This window comes from Solanum tuberosum, unplaced genomic scaffold (genome assembly GCF_000226075.1).
Source record: "Solanum tuberosum cultivar DM 1-3 516 R44 unplaced genomic scaffold, SolTub_3.0 scf00244, whole genome shotgun sequence".
Lineage (NCBI taxonomy): Eukaryota > Viridiplantae > Streptophyta > Magnoliopsida > Solanales > Solanaceae > Solanum > Solanum tuberosum.
Genome location: NW_006239181.1, coordinates 819,332 through 842,161, shown reverse-complemented (window position 1 = coordinate 842,161; position 22,830 = coordinate 819,332). Strand labels below are relative to the sequence as shown.

Sequence of the window (22,830 nt, the reverse complement as noted above, 5' to 3'; positions counted from 1 at the left end):
CCAAAGTTGAGGGGTATTTTTGACCCTTTTCCCTTTAATTAAAAGGAAAACCTGCTCCCAACTCCCTTCACGTGCACACAAAATCCGAGGGATACATTATATAGGTTTAATACATGTTCCAACTATGACATATATTTTAAATAAATATTGAGTATCCAAATACATAGTAAAATATGTTTATTAAAATATATTTTTAAGTATTTATTATAATTAAGTTAATTATATAAAATATGTTACTCCCTCCGTTTCACAAAGAATGACCGTCTTTCCTTTTTAGTCAGTTTCAAAAAGAATGACTTCTTTCCTTTTTTGGTAATATTTTACTTTTTACTTTCTACGTGGCATGTTTAAGACCACAAGATTAAGGGCAATTTTGTACATTTGTCATAACTTTAATTTAGGACCACAAGATTCAAAAGTCTTCTTTATTTACTTAAACTCCGTGCCAAGTCAAACCAGGTCATTCTTTGTGAAACGGAGGGAGTACTTCTTTTAATTATACATGTTAGTTTTGATTGGAATAAGCTTAACGTTTTAATACTTACTGAGATTTATACGTATAATTAAAAGATGTGATATATTATAAATGATTAACTTAACTATTTAATAAACGTGTGAAAACACACATAAATTTCAAAATATTGAAGTTAAAATATTTAATATACTTTTTTTAATCATATATTTAAAATATTCAATTGAAATAGATTAAATTTAAGTTCTAAATAAATTTAATAACGAATTCAACGGACGAAGAAACAGAAAACAAAAAGATAGAAAGGAAAAGATTAGTAGTGTCATCTTTGCAATATGCAACTCAAATTTAATCAGGTTTCAATACGAGCTTCAAATATGAGGTGAATTTTTTATTTTATTTTTTTATAAAAAAACATTAGACCACGTTTACTTTTTGGCTATATTGATTGAACTACCTAACATTTCAAGTGGCCCATTGTGGCAAAAAATGTCCACAATTTAGGCTAAAAAACAAGGACAATAATAACGGAGAGAGTGATTTTATAGCCCCTCAGCCAAAAAAAAAAGAGAGAGTTGATTCTCTTTGGCCGGCCAGCTAGTTGCAATCTTCGCAAAAATAATAGATGTTTATTTGACAAGTAGTTTTCGATCAATGACATATTTAACATGAGAAATATTAAATTTAATATAATACAATAATAATATATTTAACATAATTTTATAAATTGAGTCTGAAAAAAATAAAATGTATACACTATTTAATTTTTATTTTGTAAAATGTAGAAATGTTATTTCATTAGACTGATACAAAATTCAATATAATAAATTGCCAAATTCAATCTCATAATATATATATATATATATATATATATATTACGTTAAAGTTTAAACTATAATCTCTTGATACTATTTTCATAGAACGAATGTACATTAACGGAGGGGAAAAGAAGAAAGACCACACAATGATTAATCACAGAGATGATAATGAAACCAAAAAAAAGACAAAGTAGAATAGGCCAAACTTATGAAGGCCATATTTTTTTAACCATATAATAAGACAGACAAAATTTAATTTTTGAATTTTTTTTATGTAGTCGAGTGTCCCCCTTCAAAATTAATTACTGTGACATCAATTGCAACAAGTGGCTGGTTAGTTCAACACAAGTTTGAAGGAAAAAAACAAACAAACTTTCATCTAGTTAAAGTTTAAAGTTTAATACATTTGTTTATGAAAATCACTTAATAGCATTAACGTTAAATGTAAGTAAAAGAATTGGTTGGTTATTAAACAATCTCAAGCTAAAATCAAAGTTAGTTGAATTGGATGTGTGACCAATAACTCATGGATATCGTTTAATCATAGATTTTAGTATTTTTCAAAAAATAATAATCAGATATTTGTTTGTTCATAAAATTTATTTATCTCGATCTCTTTTTGACCCAAGATATAATTGCAGGCTTATTTTAAAATTTCAAAATTTCTGTGACTTTCAGTTTAATTTATTTTTAGTGAATTACTTTGAAGTTTGAACTATTTTTCTCAGAGCCAAAATATATCAAAAACAATTTTCCTGCAACATTTTTCACCTTATTTTATTTTTAAAATAGCAATAAAATCTGAATTATATTTTTAAAATATTAAACAAATAAAAATAAAGAGGGACGATCTTATTAGAATCTTTTATCAGTTTAGCTCACCAGACAACACGTGGGAGTAGTCCAAGATGGAATCAATTTTCATTAAATACAGCCACATACAGTTGTGTTACCGCCCTAGCCCCTCTTCTTTTTCCTCTCCATCTTCTCACTCCATACTTCCTCCTCTTCTGGTGGACCATCGCCGCCGGAGTCTGGTAAAACCCGACCCGACCCGGATATATTTCTCTTTCTCCGAGTATACCGTCGGAGATGGAGGATTACTTGAAGCTGTTCGTGGAGGAGACATCGTTTTACAACCGTATGGTTTTGGGTACATTCTTGCCGGAATCATGGTGGGGACCACTTCCTCATATGCTTCAAGGATGGCTCCGTAACTACATTGGCGGTGTTTTACTTTACTTCATCTCCGGTTTCCTCTGGTGCTTCTACATTTATCACTTGAAACGCAATGTCTATATTCCCAAAGGTATGATTTTTTCCCCCCTTTTTCTCCCCTTTTTTTTTTTTGAATTTCGTTTGTGTATAGATGATTTCTTTGCATTATTTGAAAATTATAAGTTCATGGAATTAAGTTGACTGTTTTAGTAAAGCTTTTGAAGGTTGGTTTCTGAATATTCATTCTTTAGATTTGAATATTTTGGCATTTTTTGGGTGTTACTGTATTTGAAGTATGTAAAGAGTAAGAAAAGGCCAAGCATGCATATTCCCATTTTATTGATATGTATGAACAATTACTGTGGATCTGAACTATCAGGTATCAGTAACTCTGTCCACTAAGGTTAGAACACACGAGAAGAAATAACCTAGTGTTTTGTCTCTGTTGGTATTTGAACCTGAGACCTTATCATGGTCAACCCACTTGATTGACAGTAGGCCACATCATTGTGTATATTTGTATTAATTGATGGCCCTCTTAGTTCAAACTAGGGATGTCAATATCTCAATGAATTTAGCAATTCCAGTTTTTCATGCTTCGATAAAGATAAGAGTAATTAATGGTTTGTATTTTCTCCTGATGTACATTTTGATGGCAGATGCCATACCATCAAAGGAAGCAATGCTCTTGCAAATATCAGTTGCTATGAAAGCTATGCCGTGGTACTGTGCCCTTCCATCACTTTCTGAGTACATGATTGAAAACGGATGGACCAAATGTTTTGCGAGAATAAGTGATGTTGGATGGCCTACCTACATCATCAATGCGGCTATTTATCTCGTAATAGTGGAGTTTGGAATCTACTGGATGCACAAGTTGTTGCATGACATAAAACCTCTGTACAAATATCTGCATGCTACACATCATATTTACAACAAGCAAAACACACTTTCCCCGTTTGCTGGTAAGCTCTTAAGTCTAGTCATACCATATTGGTGCTTATTTCCGAAAACAACATCTAGCTCGTGGAGCCATTAGGTTTCTCTGAGATACTCTATTGATTGTTTGTTGAATTAATGAGCGTTTCCTGTGTGATGACTAAAAACGTTGAAAACCTAGTCATGAGGACATTAAATTAATATGTACATTTTAACATCCATGTCTTTAGTCATGCACCCTTTTGTTTCGTGGTCAGGAGTGTCGACTTAGGTATTTGGTTAGACTAGGGAATAACTGAACACATTGGAATTTTGTCTCTTGCCTTTTAATTGTTTCTGTATGCCAAATTCAGTTTACTTGAAAAGAGTGGAGTAGCGTTTGATAACTTTTTTGTTCTTATTTTCTCCTTTCATTTTGTTGGAAACTAGAACTTGTGATAGGATTGAGGAAAGAAAAATATTAAGCAAATTTCTCTGAATGTGGAAATTCGGAAAAATTGCTACAAGGCATTTCCTATAATTCCATCACAAAGAGAAAAAGACTGTATGTTACAACTAATGACATTGTCCCTTCGATTCACACCCACAACATGCATTCATGTTTATTAAATCGACTCTCTCTGCATACCAGCCCCTAACCAACGCACAGCAGCATAAGCCCTCCCTATCTTCTCCTCCCTACCTTTTGTAACTTGTAACCATGCTATCATCTCTGACATTCAGAACTTTCTTTATAACTCTTTGCAATGCATATCCTGTTCTAGGAAATTGGTTGCTAAATCATCACAATATTGCAAGCTAGCTAATTCATGATGTCCAGTTAATTTATGGTTTGGTATGTGTCACCTATGTGTTGTAATTTTCTGACACTCTATCTAGCTAATTTGACCTCTGAGAGTGAGAGTCGTAGCTTCTTTTCTGGTACATTTTCAAGCTAATTGCTAAACATGTTGTGCTATTCAGGATTGGCATTCCACCCATTGGATGGAATACTGCAGGCGGTGCCACACGTTGTAGCTCTATTCTTGGTGCCAATGCATTTCACTACACACATAGCGCTCATATTCGTGGAAGCCTTATGGACGGCTAATATTCATGACTGCATACATGGTAAGGTGTGGCCTGTAATGGGTGCCGGCTATCATACCATTCACCATACAACATACCGCCATAATTATGGTCATTACACAATATGGATGGACTGGATGTTTGGAACTCTTCGTGATCCCGTTGAAGAGGATGCCAAGAAAATGTAATGTGCATGATTTGCAATCAAGGATGTTCCTTGTTGTTCATTGTCCTAGTAATTTGTCTCGTGTTTCCATCGTTGGTGGATGTAAATTTTGATGTAGTAGACTGAAAACAATTTGGTTATGTATTCTTATGTCTTTTCTTCCCTTATATTTAATAATAAGCACAATAAATTCTGTGGGGAAGAAAATTTCAGTTTCTAACTTTATGCCACAGCTCTTGAATGTAATCAGATAACGAAAGCTAAATGTTTCACAGGTATTTAACGTTGTCACCATGTTATGTTGGATAGAAAAAAATATTTCTAGCGTAACAATTTATCTGAGTCAAAGATTTTGAACTATATGGTTAACTCAAACTCATAAACATGAATTTCAAGCTAATTTTTAATTTTGAGAGAATATTAGATAATTATCAAGTTAGTCTTTAAAGCTTAAATTTGCCTAAAAGGACAAATTAACTTAATTTTAGAACTTAAAATTGGAAAGGTGAATATATAGAACTTGAGTTAATTAGATATAGTGAAATAAAAATCATAATCATTGAAAATCCATAATTTTCCATTGGGATTCATCTAAGTTAATTAAAAGACAAAAATATTAAAGTTAGCAACAAATATCATGAAATTTAAAATGCGAGGAAAAAGATGAATATAAATAGAAAAACGGACAATTTCAAGCTGATCTCAGCTTTCCGCATCAGCTCGCTCAACCGGCATTATTCTCAAACTTTTTAAGTCCAAAAAAATGTTATATTTCTTAGCCCTTTGGGGCTGCTGCTATCACCCTGCTCCATGGATAATCGGGTTTGGACCCAAAGCGTTCTCATTTTCAGCTCTCTTGACTCTTGAGCTGCTGCCTGCCACTATTTTCTTGGATTTTAATCCAATAATATTAAGCTTCCCTTTCACGAGGTTGACTCGAAACAAGCGGGCATGCTGATGTTCGAGAATATTTGAACAAAAGGGTCTTTATACTCAAAATAACTTTTATCATATTAAACAGGAACCTAAAGATAGTAAAATAACAGATTTTAAGATGCACAAAAGCTATGATATGAGCTTTCATTCATTCAAGCCTAGCTCTTTGGAGAATGCTAAAGAGCAACCCCGAAGGTAAGCTACTTGTCACCTAAACAGGCCCTCGATCGGTTGGTATTAAGAACCAATGGGTCTTTTGGTTGATAAACAGCTTTTAATTAAACTCACATATAATTCTGATTTCAGAACAGGCAAGCATAGATGACATTTCAGCAACGAATACAGGCTTCCTTCCATAACACACAGGAGATAGAAACTTTAGAGTCGATAGAACTACACACAACATATTTAGATCACATTCTCGATATAGAAGAATTCATGAATTGTATCTCGAGTACTATATGTGTATAAAGAGAGAAATTAACAGCTATATATATAACATGGATTTCAAAGTTGAATAAGGAAAATACATTAAAGTAACAAGGAGCATATATTCCATTTAGATGAACTAGTGCACATTCACAATATATGCTTTATAAATTATAAGAAAACAGTGTAAAATAGGCAAGTTTGATTGTTGATACTTGTTCTATTTGGCTAATCAAAACAAACCATTCCTCTCAACTAAACCAAACAATCAGTGGTAGCATAATTATAAGAAAGCTAAATTGATACTTATTCTATTTGGCATCAAACAAACATATATATAGGCATAATTAATATATATGAACTCTATTCGATGTTACTAAAAAGGATAGGAAGGAGAAGATGAAGATCACCATTAGATGCTCATCCTCATCATCCTTTTCAAACACATTGTTACAGTAACCAACACAGCCCGACGAGTTTCTAAAAAGAAGAAGAAAAGTATATATGTTTTAGGACTATGACCAAATGCATTTTCAACTTTACTAGGAACTTCACATAAATAAGATATTTCAAACAAAAAAATTAAAATCTATCATTAAATGATTGCCGACTCTCCAGATTAATGAAGTATGATAATGTGAAGTCAAACTAAGGTTCTAACAAAATTTAACTTTTTTACAAATTAAATAATATATATATATATTTAACTGTGACAAAAATCTGAAAAAATATTTAAAACATCTCTCTGTAAAATGTTTAATAAAGAAAATTTAAGTATGAAAAATAAATTAAATGAGGTGAGTCATTGAACCATTCAACAAAATTTCAATACGAAACATAGCTTGTCCCCGTCCTATTTCATTTCGTGCCGCTCCATCGTCAACTCTAATAGTTGTGGTACAATTGTCCAAAAAAAAAAACTACATTTAATTTCTAGTCGAAAAGAATTAACATGCGATCTCAAAATAATTTGATATACATTTAAAATCCAATCATGTTTTGTGTTTTCAAAAAAAAGGAGGAGGAAAATACGTTTTATGACTATGCCGAAATGTGTTTTCAACTTTAATCTCAACCTCACATATCATTAAATGCTTATTGACTCTCAATAGTAATCAGGTTAATGAAGCATGTTAACATGAATTCAAATTAAGGTTCTAACAAAATTTAAAATTTTATAAATTAAATAAGTAATATATATTTAAAATTGATGAAAATTTAAAAAATATTTTAAAGTATCTCTTCCTTGAAATGTTTAATAAAGGAAACTCAAATTGTTTAATAAAAGAAAACTGAAATATGAAAAATAAATAAATTGAGGCAAGATATTGAATCGTTTAAACAAAATTTTAATAGGGAAAAATAACGTGTTTCAACATTTTAATTAGATCCAACCTTATTTCTCTTTTTTTTCTTCTCATAATACAGTAGTACAATTATCATAAAGATCTCCCAAATCCTACGTACTAGTAAGTAGTGTGTACTTCATACCTAAAGTTGCATGGCGATATTTTATTATTAAAATTTCTCAACTTTCTGTTTCATTTATATTTTATTGAATTGCTTAGAAGTCTGAACTATTTTTCTCGAGTCAAAATAATTTTCCAGCCTCATTTTTCTTGAGCCAGAAATTTGTTTCACTTTTATGTGGTTATCTTATCGTATTATTTCCATTAATTAACATTTGTAGGTTCTAAAAATAATTAATGTTAATAATAAAATATGAAAAAAAAATAAAAATCGAAAGTAACAAGTAAAATGAAAAGTTATTTTTATCATAGAAAAAGGTCAAATTTTTTGTTTTCAAATAATGTAAAATAAATAAAAATGTTCTTTGTTTATAATTTGATCCAAAAATATCCTTCTGTCAATACTTTGATTCATAGGATCTTGTTTTTTTTTCTTTTTACAATATTGAACAAGTAAAAATGAACCGAGATAGTCCTCAATAGGAAAAAATAGCTTGTCCTGCCCTATTTGATTTCGTTCCGCTCATTTGCCAACCCTAATATATACTAGTAGTTTAGCTGCCAAAAATGACTATTTCTAGTTGAAAGAAATTGACCATGAAATCTTTAAGTAATTCAATATGCATGTTTGATCCAAATCATGTTGTGTTTCTAAAAAGAAGAAGAAAAGTACGTTTTAGGACTATCACCAAATGCATTTTCAACTTCACTGCTAACCTCATATAAATAAGATATTTCAAACAGAAAAATTAAAATCTATCATCAAATGCTTGTCGATTCTCAATAGTAGCCAGATTAATGAAGTATGATAACGTGAATTTAAAACTAAGGTACTAACAAAATTTATTTTTTTTACAAATTAAATAATATATATTTCACTGTGACAAAAATTTGAAAAATATTTAAAGTGTATCTCCGTAAAATATTTAATAAAGGAAATTTAAGTATGAAAAATAAATTAGATGAGGTGAGTTATTGAACCGTTCAACAAAATTTCAATAGGAAACGTAGTTTATCCCTCCCTATTTCATTTCGTACCGCTCCATGCATCCCCAACCTAATATATAGTTGTGGTACGACTGCCCAAAAGAAAAAACTACCTTTAATTTCTAGTCTTTCTTAACCATGTGATCTCAAAGTAATTTGATATACATTTTAAATTCAAATCATGTTTCGTGTTTTCAAAAAAAGAAGAAAGAAAATACGTTTTATAATTATGACCAAACACATTTTTAACTTTAATCTGAACCTCACATAAATAATATATGTCAAACAAAAAAAATAAAACATATCACTAAATGCTAATTGACTCTCAATAATAGCGAGATTAATGAAGCATGTTAACATGAATTCAAATTAAGGTTCAGACAAAATTTAAAATTTTATAAATTAAATAATATATACTTAAAAATTGACGAAAAAATTAAAAATATTTTAGAGTATATATCTCTCCGTTAAAATATTTAATAAAGAAAACTTAAAATTTGAAAAATTAATAAAAATGAGGCGAGATATTGAATCATTCAACAAAACTTTGATAGGAAAAAATAACTTGTCCCGCTCTATTTCATTTAGTACAACTCCATTGTTAAACCTAATAATATCCTAATCGAAATAAATTGACCATGCAATCTGAAATTAATTAAATATATCCTACATTTTAATCCAACCTTATTTCTCTTTTGTTTTTCTCAGAATACAATACTACAATTATTATAAAGATCTGCCAAATCCTACGTACTAGTATCATATATAGTATGTACTTCATATTAATTAAAGTTGCATGGCGATATTTTATTATTAAAATTTCTCTAACTTTCAGTTTCATTTATTGAATTGCTTAGAAGTTTGAACTATTTTTCTCGAGTCAAAATAATTTTCCAACGTCATTTTTCTCGAGTCAAAAGTTTGTACCGCTTTTACATGGTTATCTTATCGTATTATTTTCATTTTAGGTTCTCAAAAATAATTAATGTTAAAAATAAACTATGAAATGTGTCAAATAAATTGAAACAGATTAGTAATTCATTTTTATTAAATAGTGTCACACATGCACATATTGTGATATCGCGGTAGACCCACTTTTTCTCACTAGCTCTCACTCCATAGTTCCTCCTCTTCCGGCGGAGCATCGCTGCCGGAGTTTGGTAAAACGCAATCCATCGGAGATGGAGGATTACTTGAAGGTGTTCGTGGAGGAGACTTCGTTTTACAATCGTCTGGTTTTAGGTACATTGTTGCCGGAATCATGGTGGGGACCACTTCCTCACTTGCTTCAAGGATGGCTCCGTAACTACATTGGCGCTCTTCTAATTTATTTCATCTCCACTTCCCTCTGCTCCCTCTACGTCTATCACTTGAAGCGCAATCTCTATATTCCCAAAGGTCTGATTTTCTCCCAAATATATATATATAATGCGTAAAGACTCAAATATGTTATCGAAAAAAGTTTGATAAAAGGCTTATTTATGCTATCCGTTAATAGTTTGGCTCATTTATGCCACTTGCATTTGAGAAAAAGGTTCATTCATGTCATTTTTTGTTAATTAAAAATAGTTTCTATTTTGCAAAATCTTTTTTTACTCGTGATCCATTATGATTCAGCCACGCCATTAGTTAAATAATTTTTTAAAGAGAAAAGGTTCAAATATACCATTGAACTTTGAGAAAAAACTCATATACGTCATCGGCTAAAAGTTTGATTCAATTATATCATTTCAGTTAACAAATAATGGCATGGATATGAGTATTTTCCCAAACAAAAATGACATAGATGAGCCAAATTTTTAACGAATGACATAAATGAGTCTTTTTTCAAAGTTCGATGACATAGTTGAGCCTTCTCCCTTAAATAAATCTAATGTATTGATAAATTTGAAAATATTTTTTTGATAGAAAATATAATAATTTTTACCTCATTTAATATAGAGATCTTGTAATTAATAATTGAGCAATTGAATAGTGTTTAGTTAATTGCAACATCCTTTCTATTTGAATATCTATTTTGTTGTTTCATTTATATTCTAATGATTATCATGAACCAACATTATTATTTTTATATATATTTACTTTTTTTATACATCTTTCACTTGTCTAAAGTCTCTCAAACGGTTAAATTTCTACATCATGCAAAATCTATTGTTGTGTGTTTATAAAAAATCAACTTTATTTTTTTGATGTCTTCTTCAAATTTCAAAACTAATCAATACTACTTTAATATCATTATATCAACTTAACAAATTTAGCACAACACTATTTCGATAGCAATATATATAATTTTCAAAATTTGAGTTAGGTTTTATCATTCTAACTTGATATTATATATTTTTGGGAAAATGCATAAGTACCCCCAACCTATGCTTGAAATCTCAGAGACACACTTATACTATACTAAGGTCTTATTATCCCTCCAAACTTATTTTATAAATAATTTTCTATCCCTTTTCGGCCTACGTGACACTATCTTCTGGGCCCAGCGCGTGTTGACAATTTTTTCAAGCTATCTGGTTGATGGTGCCATGTAGGCTGAAAAGGGGTAGAAAATTATTTATAAAATAAGTTTGGGGGGGGGGGGTAATAGGACCTTAGTAAAGTATAAGTGTGTCTTTGTGATTTCGGACATAGATTGGGGGTACTTATGCATTTGCCCTATATTTTTCATTGAAAATTTACATTGTTTACATTCTCACTTCATAATGTACGTGTATATCCTACCTCTTCAGACCTCATTTGTAGGATTACATGGAATATGTTATTATAATTTAATTTATGTGCAACTAAAAAAAATAAGACGCCTCCAAACTTGTCAAGACAGTCCTGCTTCTGGGAGTGTTACAATATTGGAAGTACGTAAAGAGTAAGAAAATGGGTCACATATAGGGATGTTCACGGGTCGATTTGGATCGGTTATTGGTCAAAATGAAAATCAAACCAAACCAAATATAGTATACGGTTTCGGTTCGGTTTAGGCTGATGAACATTTTGATTGCAGATGAGGCCATACTATCAAAGCAAGCAATGGTGTTGCAGATATCAGTTGCCATGAAAGCTATGCCATGGCACTGTATCCTTCCATCACTTTCTGAGTACTTAATTGAAAATGGATGGACTAAATGTTTTGCAAGAATAAGTGATGTTGGATGGCTTACCTACTTCATCAATACGGCTATTTATCTTGTAATAATTGAGTTTGGAATCTATTGGATGCACAAATTAATGCATGACATAAAACCTCTGTACAAATATCTGCATTCTACACATCATATTTACAACAAGCAAAACACACTTTCCCCATTTGCTGGTAAGCTCTCAACTCTAGTACTCGTACATACCATCCATATTTCTTTCTTTTTGTAATTCAGAATGAAAAACATGTCAGGAATGGCACTGCACCCACTGGATGGAGTACTGGAGGCGATGCCACACGTCGTAGCTCTATTCGTTGTGCCAATGCATTTCACTACACACATAGGGCTCTTATTCATGGATACCTTATGGACTGCTAATATTCATGACTGCATACATGGGAAGGTGTGGCCTGTAATGGGTGCTGGCTATCATACCATACACCATACAACATATCGACATAATTATGGTCATTACACAATATGGATGGACTGGATGTTTGGTACTCTTAGTCATCCTGTTGATCACAAGAAAATGTAATAACTGAAAACAGTTAATTATTTTTCTTATACACCATAAAAGAAATTAACTCCGATACTTTTAAAAAATAACATTTGTGAAGTTACTTGAAATTACGAGAGATATTAGTAAACGATATAGTGCATCTATATATCAAACATAAGTAGAGAAAATAAAATGATCAAAATGGTCCTTAATATATGGGTAATGCTTTATTTTGATCCTTAATGTATTTTACTTGACTGAAATGGTTCTTAATGTATAAGAAATGTGTTCATTTCGGTCATTAATGTATTTCAATTGATTGAAATGATCCTTAATATATAATAAAATAGGTTCATTTTGGTCATTTACCTAAATATAATAGATTTATTTTTCTTTAAAAAGTATTAAATTTAACTATGGACCCAACGTGGCTAACAAAATTCAACATTGTTGTCTTCTTTGTTATTTCTAAAGAAAAAAATCCAAAAAATCTAAGACCATTTTCTCTCTTTTTCCGAAAAAATTTACTATTTTCTAAAATATTATTTCACTGAGCTACCATTTTTATTTTTAGCAAGAGAAAATATTAAATTTTTGTTAGAAAAATTAGAGAGAATAATGTTAGATTTCATGAAATTTTCTTTGGAGCTAATAAAGAAGACAACAACGATAAATTTTATCAGCCACGTAGGGTCCATAGTTAAATTTAATATTATTTTTTTGACAAATCTGTTAAATTTAAAATAAAAGATCAAAATAAACACATTTTGTAATACATTAAGGACCATTTCAAATAAGTGAAAGATATTGATGACCAAAATAAAGCAATACCCATACTTTAAGGACCATTTTGCTCATTTTCTCAACATAAGTATGTTATATGTCATAGGTAACAATGTAATTTTCTTTGGGTTTAATATTAGAAGCACAATGATGTTTGATCAGTTTAATTAGGTCATCAAAACTTGTCTACTTATATTATTCAAATTAATGAAAAATTTCGTCCAACTTCATAAGAAGATTAGATGAATTTTAATATTTGTAAGTGATATTTAAATAATAAATTGATATTGGTAGTAATGGTCAAAAGTTAATAAAAAAAGAAAAAAAAAAGTGCATTACAGAAAATAGAAAACCACACAAATGAATGTTTCGAGCAGAGATTTTGATACTAAACATATACATTCTCAATCTCATATGCATGTGCTTTGCTTGCTATACATGAATATGCTAAATAATCCATCAATATATATTTGCTTGTCACTTATTTCTAAAATAATTTTTCATTTTTACTGGTTATCTTTAACATATCAAGAAAATACAATATATTTTTTTCCATGTTTTATCCTCATTATTCAGCACTTATTTTTCAAATCATTTTTCAAGATATCATTTAATAGGGGATAATTTGATAAAATACATATATCAATAATTATTTTCTTTGTCAAATCAAAGTGTGACAAGTAAAAGTGAACTAAGAGAGTATTTGATATAAAATACATTAATGATATTGATATCAGATACGCAAGATAAAATTAATATCAAATACACCGATGAAATTAATTTTGAATATACATATAAATTATGAAACTCATATATATACCGAAATGCAAATATGTAAAGAGGGAGGCAAGCTAAAAAAATCAGTTCAGCATTAGTTATTTAATAGTGTGTTTGTGTTGTTTCCTCTTTCTTGTTGATAAAATTTGACTTCACAAACTTGGCAACGGCTAAGAGCTTAACAAATTCCTATCAAGAATTCAACATATCCATGTCTGCTCCTTTGGTTCTCGCTCCCAATTCGAATACCCTCTGTTATCACCATTCCAATTCTTTTATCAACCAAAAAACTCTTCTCTTTTCCAAATCTTTCAATTCTAAATTTACCAGCTTTTCCTCTCAATACAATGATAATAATAATCCCATCAAGAACGAGGAGCAATACAATCTTGAATTTGAAAATCAAGATTATGGGTCATCAAGTTCAGGAATTAAAGGCCCTACTGCTCCATGGATGAGGGGTCCTCTTCTTCTTGAACCTAATCAATTTTTGGACTTATCCAAATCCAGAAAGAAGAAAGATGCCAATTTCGCTAAAACCCAAAATCCTAATGATGCACTTTCTGGTAAAGTTAGTGGAGGAAGAGGTAAAAAAGCAATGAAGATGATTTATCAAGGAATTGATAAACTCCAAGAAACGCAAATTGGGGAAGGTACACAGGTGGAAACTGATGCAAAGGTTGAATTTCAGTTCCCACCAGGATCTTTATCTGAATGGGGAGATGTGAGTTATGAAATTGAGGAGAAAAACCCATATGGGGAGGAGGACAATGTGGAAAGCCTTGAGGGAGTGGAATTTGGTGTTTTATCAAGAGAGGGGGAAGGAAGAGGGAGTAGAAAAATTGGGGTGAAAATGCCTTGGGAGAGTGAGGTGAGAATTGTGTATAGGAGAATGAAGAAGGAGAAAGTTGTCATGACTGCAGAGTCGAATCTTGATGCAATGTTGCTTGAGAGATTGAGGGGTGAGGCTGCAAGGATTCAGAAGTGGGTGAAGGTTAAGAAAGCCGGAGTTACCCGAACTGTTGTTGATCAAATCCACTTTATTTGGAAGAATAATGAACTTGCAATGCTCAAATTTGACCTGCCTTTATGCCGTAATATGGACAGAGCTCGAGAAATTGTCGAGGTTTGTCTATAAAAACCGTATTATCTATGATCATATGTCCGTAAATATGCTTTCTATATTTTGTGCTTCGTACGGTAAAAAGAACTTGCAGAGGTACCTTTTCATTTTCTGATGTTATTATATTTTGTTTTCTGATCCTGCTATAACATATTTGTATGTTTGAGATATATAATGGTATTTAGTTGCGGTGTGATTTCATTATCAAGCAAATATCCGTTGTCAAGAATTCTCATGTTAACGAATGTCATCTAGTAATGCAGTATTCTTGGAGAGACTATTTCCTCTTAACATCAAATCAAACTACCGTTAGTGTTTTAAAATACTTCTAATCCCTCTTTGATTGAGTTGAGTCTTTTTTTTTTAATCTAGGAAAAGAAGAAAGTGATTTCAGGCTTTGGTTTTGGGACTGCCAGAACTGTTTTTTAGTTGTCTTGGATGCTGGTAAAAGTGCTTGCTTCATGCAATCAGTTTCTGTATTCAAAATTCTTATGATTTGTTCGTTCAAGGGGTCATAGTTGTGAATCCTCAAACAAGTCTAGTCCATCGATCAAGTTGGTAACTTCGCGTTGGACCTATTTCCTTTTTCAGGGAAACCGCTCTTACTGTTTATATTAAGCATGACGGGACTAGTTGTCCTTTCGGATGCTCCTCTTTATGTTGTTTCAGTTCTCTATTGTATCTAATAAACCAGTGCTCATTGTTCCTAAATAATACTAACATGGTTTCTAGTAGTTATTTCTCATAAGTGTAGAGGTTACTTTGTTAAGTTTCTGTCCTTTTTGATAGAATTGTGTGTTATTCCTTTTGTACTGCAGATGAAGACTGGAGGCTTTGTTGTTTGGATGAAGCAAAATGCTCTGGTTGTTTATAGAGGATGTAGCTATACTTTACAACAGAAGGAGCTACAGCATGATTTTCTATGTAGTCACCAGAACTCTTCATTTACTGAAAATATTAAACAGACAAGTATTTTCTCACCATTGAACTCAAGTGGGAGCAGTGAAGATGAAATGATAAGTGTTGGAAACTCAGAAGAGGATAGCCTAGCAATGAATGAGTCACTTTATGTGAGGGAAGCTAATAGATTGTTGGATGACTTAGGACCTCGTTATGTTGATTGGTGGTGGCCAAAGCCTTTGCCTGTGAATGCGGATTTACTTCCTGAAGTAGTTCCTGGATTTAAGCCACCATTTAGACTTTGCCCACCACGTTCAAGATCAAAGCTGACAGATGATGAACTTACACAATTAAGGAAACTTGCTCGTTCTTTGCCAACTCATTTTGTTCTTGGTAGGTTTCTCATCTTGATGATCATATCTTGTGCAGACGAAATGCTCCAGTAATTCTATTCTGCATATGTTTCCTGCTTGTGTATATCGTGGGTTGCTATACTGTGTCTCTACTGATAATTTGGACTTGAGTCATCTTTATCATTGAGAATATTCCTGTTATGTAACTGTAGTTTGCTTGTTGTATGATGTTTGTACGTGTGGTATTATGCCATTTATGTTCATGTCAAGAAAGAAAAATTGCCAGTTGGTGCATTAACAGTGGTATATGCTTCTTCTGAGTTTGACTGTCTAGACATTTAAAAAGTGGACATGTAACATCATAAGCTAATTAGGAAAGTGGGTTCCTTTTGTGAAAGAAAACAGAATATCTTAATCAGAACTTTGACGGTACTTGTCATTTGCAAATTTTTTTTAATTTGTAGTGCCTTTTGTCATAAGGGACTCCTTTTGTCCACTCTGCGCATATGAGGGTCAAAATTCATCTTTACACAAGACTTGTTTAAATATTGATTCTTCCATATTCTTGATGTAAAAGTTTGTGACTTGGGGTTGCTTTTATGTAATTCTCAGAGGTTTATATTTGGTTTATGTTTTACTCCCTGAACTCAGCTTTCCCCTCAAAATCTGGTCAAATTGCCCCTAGGAATTAAAATGGTCAAATTTCCCCTAGAAATTAAAATGGTCAAATTTGCATGGAGATAGTAGATAAATATATCAAAATGATCTACCTTTTACACCTCTTGAGGTTAAAGAGAAACAAGTCAGATCCCTCCATTCACCCTTGTCTCTAGAACACTATACATGTGCACTCTCGTCTGTTGTTAGGTCTTTTCTGCACATGAATAATAAATTAGCTAATTGTATTTATTTGACATTTTTTATCGTGGATGATTTGATGAAAGTTTTGAGCACCCATTTTGATGCAATTGGTTATGCACCTTGTGCAACTCTATGACTATATTTGTCCTGTTTGAGATAGTTTATTTTTCATGACATGACATGAAGGGAGAAACAGAAAACTGCAAGGCTTGGCTGCAGCAGTCGTAAAGTTGTGGGAGAAATGTCATATAGCAAAGATAGCTTTGAAGTGGGGAATTCCAAATACTAGCAATGAACTAATGGCAAATGAGTTAAAGGTAAGTTTGGTCAAAGCAATTTGTATTTAACATCCTTATGTTTTCTCAATCAATCGCAGTCAACTTCTTGAGCAATAGATGAGTCTGTCTTAATAGATAGCTAGCTTGTTTTATGGTTACATGACATCAGTTATATTTCTAGGCATCTTAGTAGAGTAGAAAATGGGAGGAGAAGAGCTGCTAACTGCCCTCTGTTTCATATAATTATCTTGTCTTCATATTGTGGTAGATAGTAGAATAAAATAGGTACTATTCTTCAGTTTGAAACCCTATTTTGATTCTATATGAAATTAGAAATGGAAGTAGGGCAGAGCAGGGTCTGGTGAGGCGTTAAGTTTTTCAATTTTAAAGTTGCTCACTTTCAATACCCATTTGTATCCTTCTAATGTTCTCAATTCTTCCTATTCATACATAATAATCAGCTTTAACTAGTGCGCCAGGGGTGCAGCCTAGAAGCCAATGAATTGGGTGAACATCTTTGAGACCAGGGTTCATATCCCAGTGGAGTGAAAAAGTGCTGGGTCATTTCTTCCCATCAGATTATGGCAAGAACTTACCATGATTGCGCCTTGTCCTATGCTACTAGTTCTTCTTTTGCAGAACCAATATAATTTAGGATTGAATTGGCTACCGAAATTGCAAAATTAAAAGAGGACTTAAGCAGCTAATATAGATGGTTTCAAAGCTATGTTGGTGAATGTGTCAGGGCACTGGTGCCAGAGTTGAGCTTAGGAAGCTTGGTGTGAATGTTTCAGCGAAGTCTATTTTCATTAAGATTATGAATGTTGGGAGTGTGTCATAGTAAACAATTGTGTGATGTTGAAAACACTTCGACAACTGGAAAAAGCATAAGTGTCTGGATGGTGTTTGGTGGAAACGTTATTCAAGCTACAGAATCTAGCCTCTTTTAGCTATAAAATTTCCGTAGTGCTCTAGTGGGCCTTCTAAGCAGTGTTAGAAGCTAAATGAAAGAAAAGGTTGGGCACATTGGCTATAGATCAGCGGCTTTGCCCTTAAGATTCTGATAAAATGCTCAACTCTTTTTTTCTTTTTTTTTTGCAGTATCTTACAGGAGGAGTCCTTCTATTGCGGAATAAGTTCTTTATAATCCTATACAGAGGCAAGGATTTTCTTCCTTCTCAAGTTGCAAACCTTGTAGCTGAAAGGGAGGTGGAGCTCACAAGATGTCAGCTTGAGGAAGAAGTTGCACGATTCAAAGCAATTGAAACTCTTCCAATCACTATGGAAGTATCAATGAGCAGTAGTAGTGTTGGGACTTTATCAGAATTCCAGACAATTGCAGAACCTGGAAAGGAGAAATCTGAGGTTGAAGTTCAATTAATGTCTGAAAAGGAAAGATTAGAAAAAGAACTGAGGAATCAACAGAACAACCTTCACATTGTAAGATATCAGCTATTTATTTTTCTCTTTCAATGTTTTAAGAAGCAAATGAAACACTTCCCTACTCTATCATGCAGCTCAAGAAGAAGATTGAAAAATCATCTATAGCACTGGGAAAGCTAAATGCTGCCTGGAGACCTGCCAAAGAGGATGATGATAAAGAAATCTTAACACAGGAAGAAAGACGATCTCTTAGGCAGATAGGATTGAAGATGGACAGGAGTTTAGTGCTTGGTGAGCAAATTTTTGCGATATTTTCCTCTCCGCTTTCTTGGTCAAACTATAAAAACTGTAGCTGAGTTGCGATCGGAAACTTGAGAGTCTTCTACAGATATATTGTCTGTTATCTACCCGGATTCTGAAATTTCTGTTATGATTACACATCTTAAATAGTTCCACAAAAAAGTGAACTATTATTTGTCATATTCCCTAGTTGGACTTGTATAAACAAACTGCTTTCCGCAATATTATTCACCGCTCGATAACAATGCTTCAACCCGAGCTAGTTGAGCCAACTATATTAATCCTTCATATCAATTCTGTTTTATTCAGCTCCATTTCATTCCAATATTCGACAACAATACCTCTGTCTGATAACTACTAATTGCTCAAAATTTTAGGATCTTAAAAATATTGAGAAAGTTTTCAGTTCTGCTCTATGATAAAACTATTTTGTGATCACTTGGTCACCTCAAATCTACTTTCTCAATTTCTCTTCAGGGAGACGTGGTGTTTTTGATGGTGTCTTAGCTGGTCTCCATCAGCATTGGAAGCACAGAGAAGTTATTAAGGTGATCACAATGCAGAAAATCTTTTCTCAGGTCATTCATACTGCAAAGCTCCTGGAGACAGAAAGTGGTGGAATACTGATTTCTGTTGACAAAATTAAAGAAGGCCATGCAATAATAATTTATCGGGGAAAGAACTACAGACGCCCGGAGTTGGTTCCTCAAAATCTTCTAAACAAAAGACAAGCTTTATGTCGGTCCCTGGAAATGCAGAGGCTTGGAGTGAGTCTTCTGCGTCTTAAGGCTAGTCTATTTAGTCCTTAGTTCTGTGACTGTTATAAATCCTGGATCTCAGAATTATGTTGTTCTTTCAGTCATTGAAGTTTTATGCAAATCAAACGGAGCAGGCAATCTCTGATCTTAAGTTGAAGTTGGTAATTTCTGTCTCTGTTAAAGTTCTTCTTTGTCTACTGATTGCCTTTGCCTTCCATTTTTAAAATTAGTTGTGACTATTTCTTTGGCATTGAAATGGTATCTCAAGTGAATCTTATCCAGTTTTATTAGCTGAAATTTGATGGATAGTTGTTTTTTGCAGGTAGAATATACAGTAAAGATTGGTCAAATGGGGGAGATCTAAAGCTAGTGGTGCAGTCATAACTACTATTGCTCTTGATCCCTGTCTTGACATGGTCTACATATATCAGCGCGAAGAGAATTCACCCATTGGCTAAGTGAGTTTAAGGTCATAAATCAAGGGCTCTCAAAGCAATAGTCCTTATTTCCCCATAATACTCACGTAGCTAGCCCATTAGCTAGGTGAGTATTATGGGGAAATAAGGACTATTGCTTTGAGAGCCCTTGATTATGACCTTAAACTCATTAAATTTTGAGATGGAAGTGCATCTTGGGATTTCACTTTTGGGATAACTGTGCAACTTGGAGAAACATTCAACTTTGTAATTCTCCTGATGAGACCAGAACAGTTCAGGTATCCTATTCTCTTACCTATAGAGATATATGCTGTCAATATCCTGATATTTTAGCTTTGTTTAACTTCAATTCTAGACGGATGGTTTGCAGCACTATAAATTTATTGGCTAAACCTTGCAAAATAGTTGCCTCATAATATCTTTATTATTTTTTTGGGTTGAAGTAAGAGGTGTAACTGCCTCATATTGTTTCAGCTTAATTTTGGATTTGGAAAATCTGGTCTGAAATATGGAGGTTTGAATTTCTTAACTATGAGAATGCAAAAGCTTAAGCCGCATCTAGACTTGAAGAGGTGTTGATCTACTAAAAGTCATGCCCTTGTCGAGGCTAAGATATGGTTTTTGAGTTTTGGCAGTTAAGCTTCCAACTTTTTGTACTGAGAGTCTGAGATCGATGATATCAGTGGCTTTAGAATCCCAAATATGAGCAGAAGACCAAGATTTAAAGCGGATACTACATATCGTGTGACCACGTGTTAAATAATGCAAATAGACAATAAGATGCCAAGGACTGCATCTTCTTAACAAAGTGGAGAGTTGATAAGCCCCCAAGGCCTAGCTCAAGTGGCAAAAGGTGGAGGATTTGTGGCTTAGGTCGCAGGTTCAAGCCCCACACCATGCAAAGCGAAGCCCGGTATTTAAGTGGAGAAGGGTAGAGGGGCGGGCCCATTATCCACCGAGTTTGGAAGGCTGTGATTGGTCCAAAGGGCGGGTCACAGACGGATTTCTCGGTTATCAAAAAAAAAAAGAAAAAAAAAAGTGGAGAGTTGATAAATCCTTCCACACCATGGGACTTAGCACTAGTGCGCCATGCACTGGGGTTTTGTGTGCACGAATGCCTACTTAATTTATCCCTTGGTAGCATTTTTGCTGGATTAGGTGTGTCATTCAATAAGGGGTCGTTTGGTAGAGTGTATTAGGAAAAATAACGCAAATGCATTGTGTATTACTAGTACCTTGTTTGGTACTCTTTTCCAACCTATGTATAACTAATGCTTGCATTAGTTATACACTCTATTGTGTATTAAGGTGTGTATTGCTAATACCATGGATTTCTAGGTATTAGCAATGCAATGGTTTTAATGCATGCATTAGATTAACTAATGACAAAACTACCCTCTAAGCCTAATAATAATAATTATTATAATAATAATAATGTGGGGGTATTTTGTAAACAAATATTTTTAATAGTCTTTATACAAGGCTTGCTATTTCCAATACATCAAACCAAACAATGTATAAGAAATAATGCAAGCATAACTAATGCAAGCATTACTAATGCTTGCATTACTAATGCATGCATTACTAATACATCATATTCAGCATTATTCTTATACACTCTACCAAACGACCCCTAAATGTATTAATCATTTCTCTTGCTGTGTTTTCCTGTCACTCTCATTCAATCAGCAAAAATTATGTGTCAACTAGCTCAGGGTGCTTCAGTTTAGGTTTTAATAGTTCTGATCGGTTTTTCCATAGCTGTAGAACTGGGACAGTCGAATTCTCAACCATGGTGTAGTTCACTTATCTGTATCTTGTGTGGCAGGATGGTGGTGGACTGCAGAAGCAATGGATTGATAGAGTAACATTGCTAACATTACATAATAGACAATTTCAAAGGACTGATACTTGTTGCATGATCTGGTAAGGTTTAAGATTATTTTGATTTAGTTCCAGAACTCAAACCTCAAGTCCCATGACCTGTATTACAGGAATTATCTGTCGAAGCATTAAGTAGGCCCACCTCTACACTTGAAAGCAATAAAACAGACATTTGGAGGAGGGAGAAGATGAACATACTACAGGGATTTGTTCCATACAGCACGGAGTCGGTAAACATTAATTGCACTGCTGAATTTAAGGACACTGTTCCTCCTCTCTTGCAGCAACTTTGTGATATTGTGCCAATTCTAGGTTTGAACTACTGCAGAAATGTTTTATACCACTCAATGGAAGATTGCATTACAAGGACCTGTTCTTACCACACATTGACTTTTAAAATTAAGTTCTTTAATCGAGGAGTGGCAAATCCACACTGCAGTAAAAGATGGTTGTGATGCAGGATGAGATGGGTGTTACCAGGAGGATTCATTGTTATTTAGTGATCATCAATCCAGAGTGTAGTGCACCTATGGCTTATCCTTCATTTAACACAAGACTACGACATAGGTGTTAGTGTAATTTATCAAAACAAGTGTGGTCAGGTTGTGGCTGCTCATTTACAGCAGGAGACGATACATATATAATTTGGATGACAGCCTTGGGTATTTTACGTTGGCACAAGCATTGTATGACATAGCTAGATTAACCAAATGAGTTAGAATGTTTGGTGAGGCCACCATAAATGAGAAATTTATGTTCTCTCTCTGCTTGTTACCAATTGGCAATAATTTTATCAACACACTAACGGCTCCGAAACTTAATCAGTGGTGATCAAACTCGGGATAGTAC

General features: G+C 33.0%; 3 protein-coding genes across 6 annotated transcripts; all 3 read left to right on the top strand.

The window, feature by feature from the left end:
- The first annotated feature begins 2,140 nt into the window (after positions 1-2,140).
- On the top strand, positions 2,141-12,336 carry LOC102594482 (delta(7)-sterol-C5(6)-desaturase-like). Its single transcript, XM_006357800.2, has 4 exons — positions 2,141-2,289; positions 9,625-9,900; positions 11,507-11,815; positions 11,894-12,336. Exons 1-4 carry the CDS (start codon positions 2,199-2,201, stop codon positions 12,178-12,180), a joined length of 963 nt encoding a protein of 320 aa, XP_006357862.2. The 5' UTR covers positions 2,141-2,198; the 3' UTR covers positions 12,181-12,336.
- Positions 2,261-4,888, top strand: LOC102587419 (delta(7)-sterol-C5(6)-desaturase). Its single transcript, XM_006357779.1, has 3 exons — positions 2,261-2,599; positions 3,168-3,473; positions 4,411-4,888. Exons 1-3 carry the CDS (start codon positions 2,383-2,385, stop codon positions 4,701-4,703), a joined length of 816 nt encoding a protein of 271 aa, XP_006357841.1. The 5' UTR covers positions 2,261-2,382; the 3' UTR covers positions 4,704-4,888.
- Positions 12,337-13,779: 1,443 nt separating the features above from the next.
- LOC102587090 (chloroplastic group IIA intron splicing facilitator CRS1, chloroplastic) lies at positions 13,780-22,746 on the top strand. 4 transcript variants are annotated; one of them, XM_015313621.1, is made up of 11 exons: positions 13,780-14,830; positions 15,646-16,120; positions 17,128-17,258; positions 18,321-18,659; positions 18,737-18,893; positions 19,380-19,669; positions 19,762-19,821; positions 19,983-20,118; positions 21,926-22,023; positions 22,092-22,211; positions 22,294-22,746. In XM_015313621.1, the coding sequence occupies exons 1-8, from the start codon at positions 13,916-13,918 to the stop codon at positions 20,022-20,024; spliced, it is 2,409 nt and encodes an 802-aa protein (XP_015169107.1). In that variant the 5' UTR covers positions 13,780-13,915; the 3' UTR covers positions 20,025-20,118; positions 21,926-22,023; positions 22,092-22,211; positions 22,294-22,746. The 4 variants fall into 4 exon arrangements, with proteins under 4 accessions (XP_015169107.1, XP_015169108.1, XP_015169109.1 ...); XM_015313622.1 differs by having other exon boundaries at positions 22,092-22,293; positions 22,442-22,746; XM_015313623.1 differs by having other exon boundaries at positions 19,762-19,817; positions 22,092-22,746.
- The last annotated feature ends 84 nt before the right edge of the window (positions 22,747-22,830 follow it).

Excerpts from the sequence above, each read along its gene's own strand:
- LOC102594482 (XM_006357800.2), top strand. The coding sequence starts at position 2,199 with ATGGAATCAATTTTCATTAAATACAGCCACATACAGTTGTGTTACCGC. Across the intron at positions 2,290-9,624 it reads TCCATCTTCTCACTCCATAC|TTCCTCCTCTTCCGGCGGAG; the intron begins TTCCTCCTCTTC and ends CTCACTCCATAG. Across the intron at positions 9,901-11,506 it reads CAATCTCTATATTCCCAAAG|ATGAGGCCATACTATCAAAG; the intron begins GTCTGATTTTCT and ends TTTTGATTGCAG.
- LOC102587419 (XM_006357779.1), top strand. The coding sequence starts at position 2,383 with ATGGAGGATTACTTGAAGCTGTTCGTGGAGGAGACATCGTTTTACAAC. Across the intron at positions 2,600-3,167 it reads CAATGTCTATATTCCCAAAG|ATGCCATACCATCAAAGGAA; the intron begins GTATGATTTTTT and ends TTTTGATGGCAG. Across the intron at positions 3,474-4,410 it reads CACACTTTCCCCGTTTGCTG|GATTGGCATTCCACCCATTG; the intron begins GTAAGCTCTTAA and ends TGTGCTATTCAG.
- LOC102587090 (XM_015313621.1), top strand. The coding sequence starts at position 13,916 with ATGTCTGCTCCTTTGGTTCTCGCTCCCAATTCGAATACCCTCTGTTAT. Across the intron at positions 16,121-17,127 it reads GCCAACTCATTTTGTTCTTG|GGAGAAACAGAAAACTGCAA; the intron begins GTAGGTTTCTCA and ends CATGACATGAAG. Across the intron at positions 19,822-19,982 it reads CTGATCTTAAGTTGAAGTTG|GTAGAATATACAGTAAAGAT; the intron begins GTAATTTCTGTC and ends TGTTTTTTGCAG.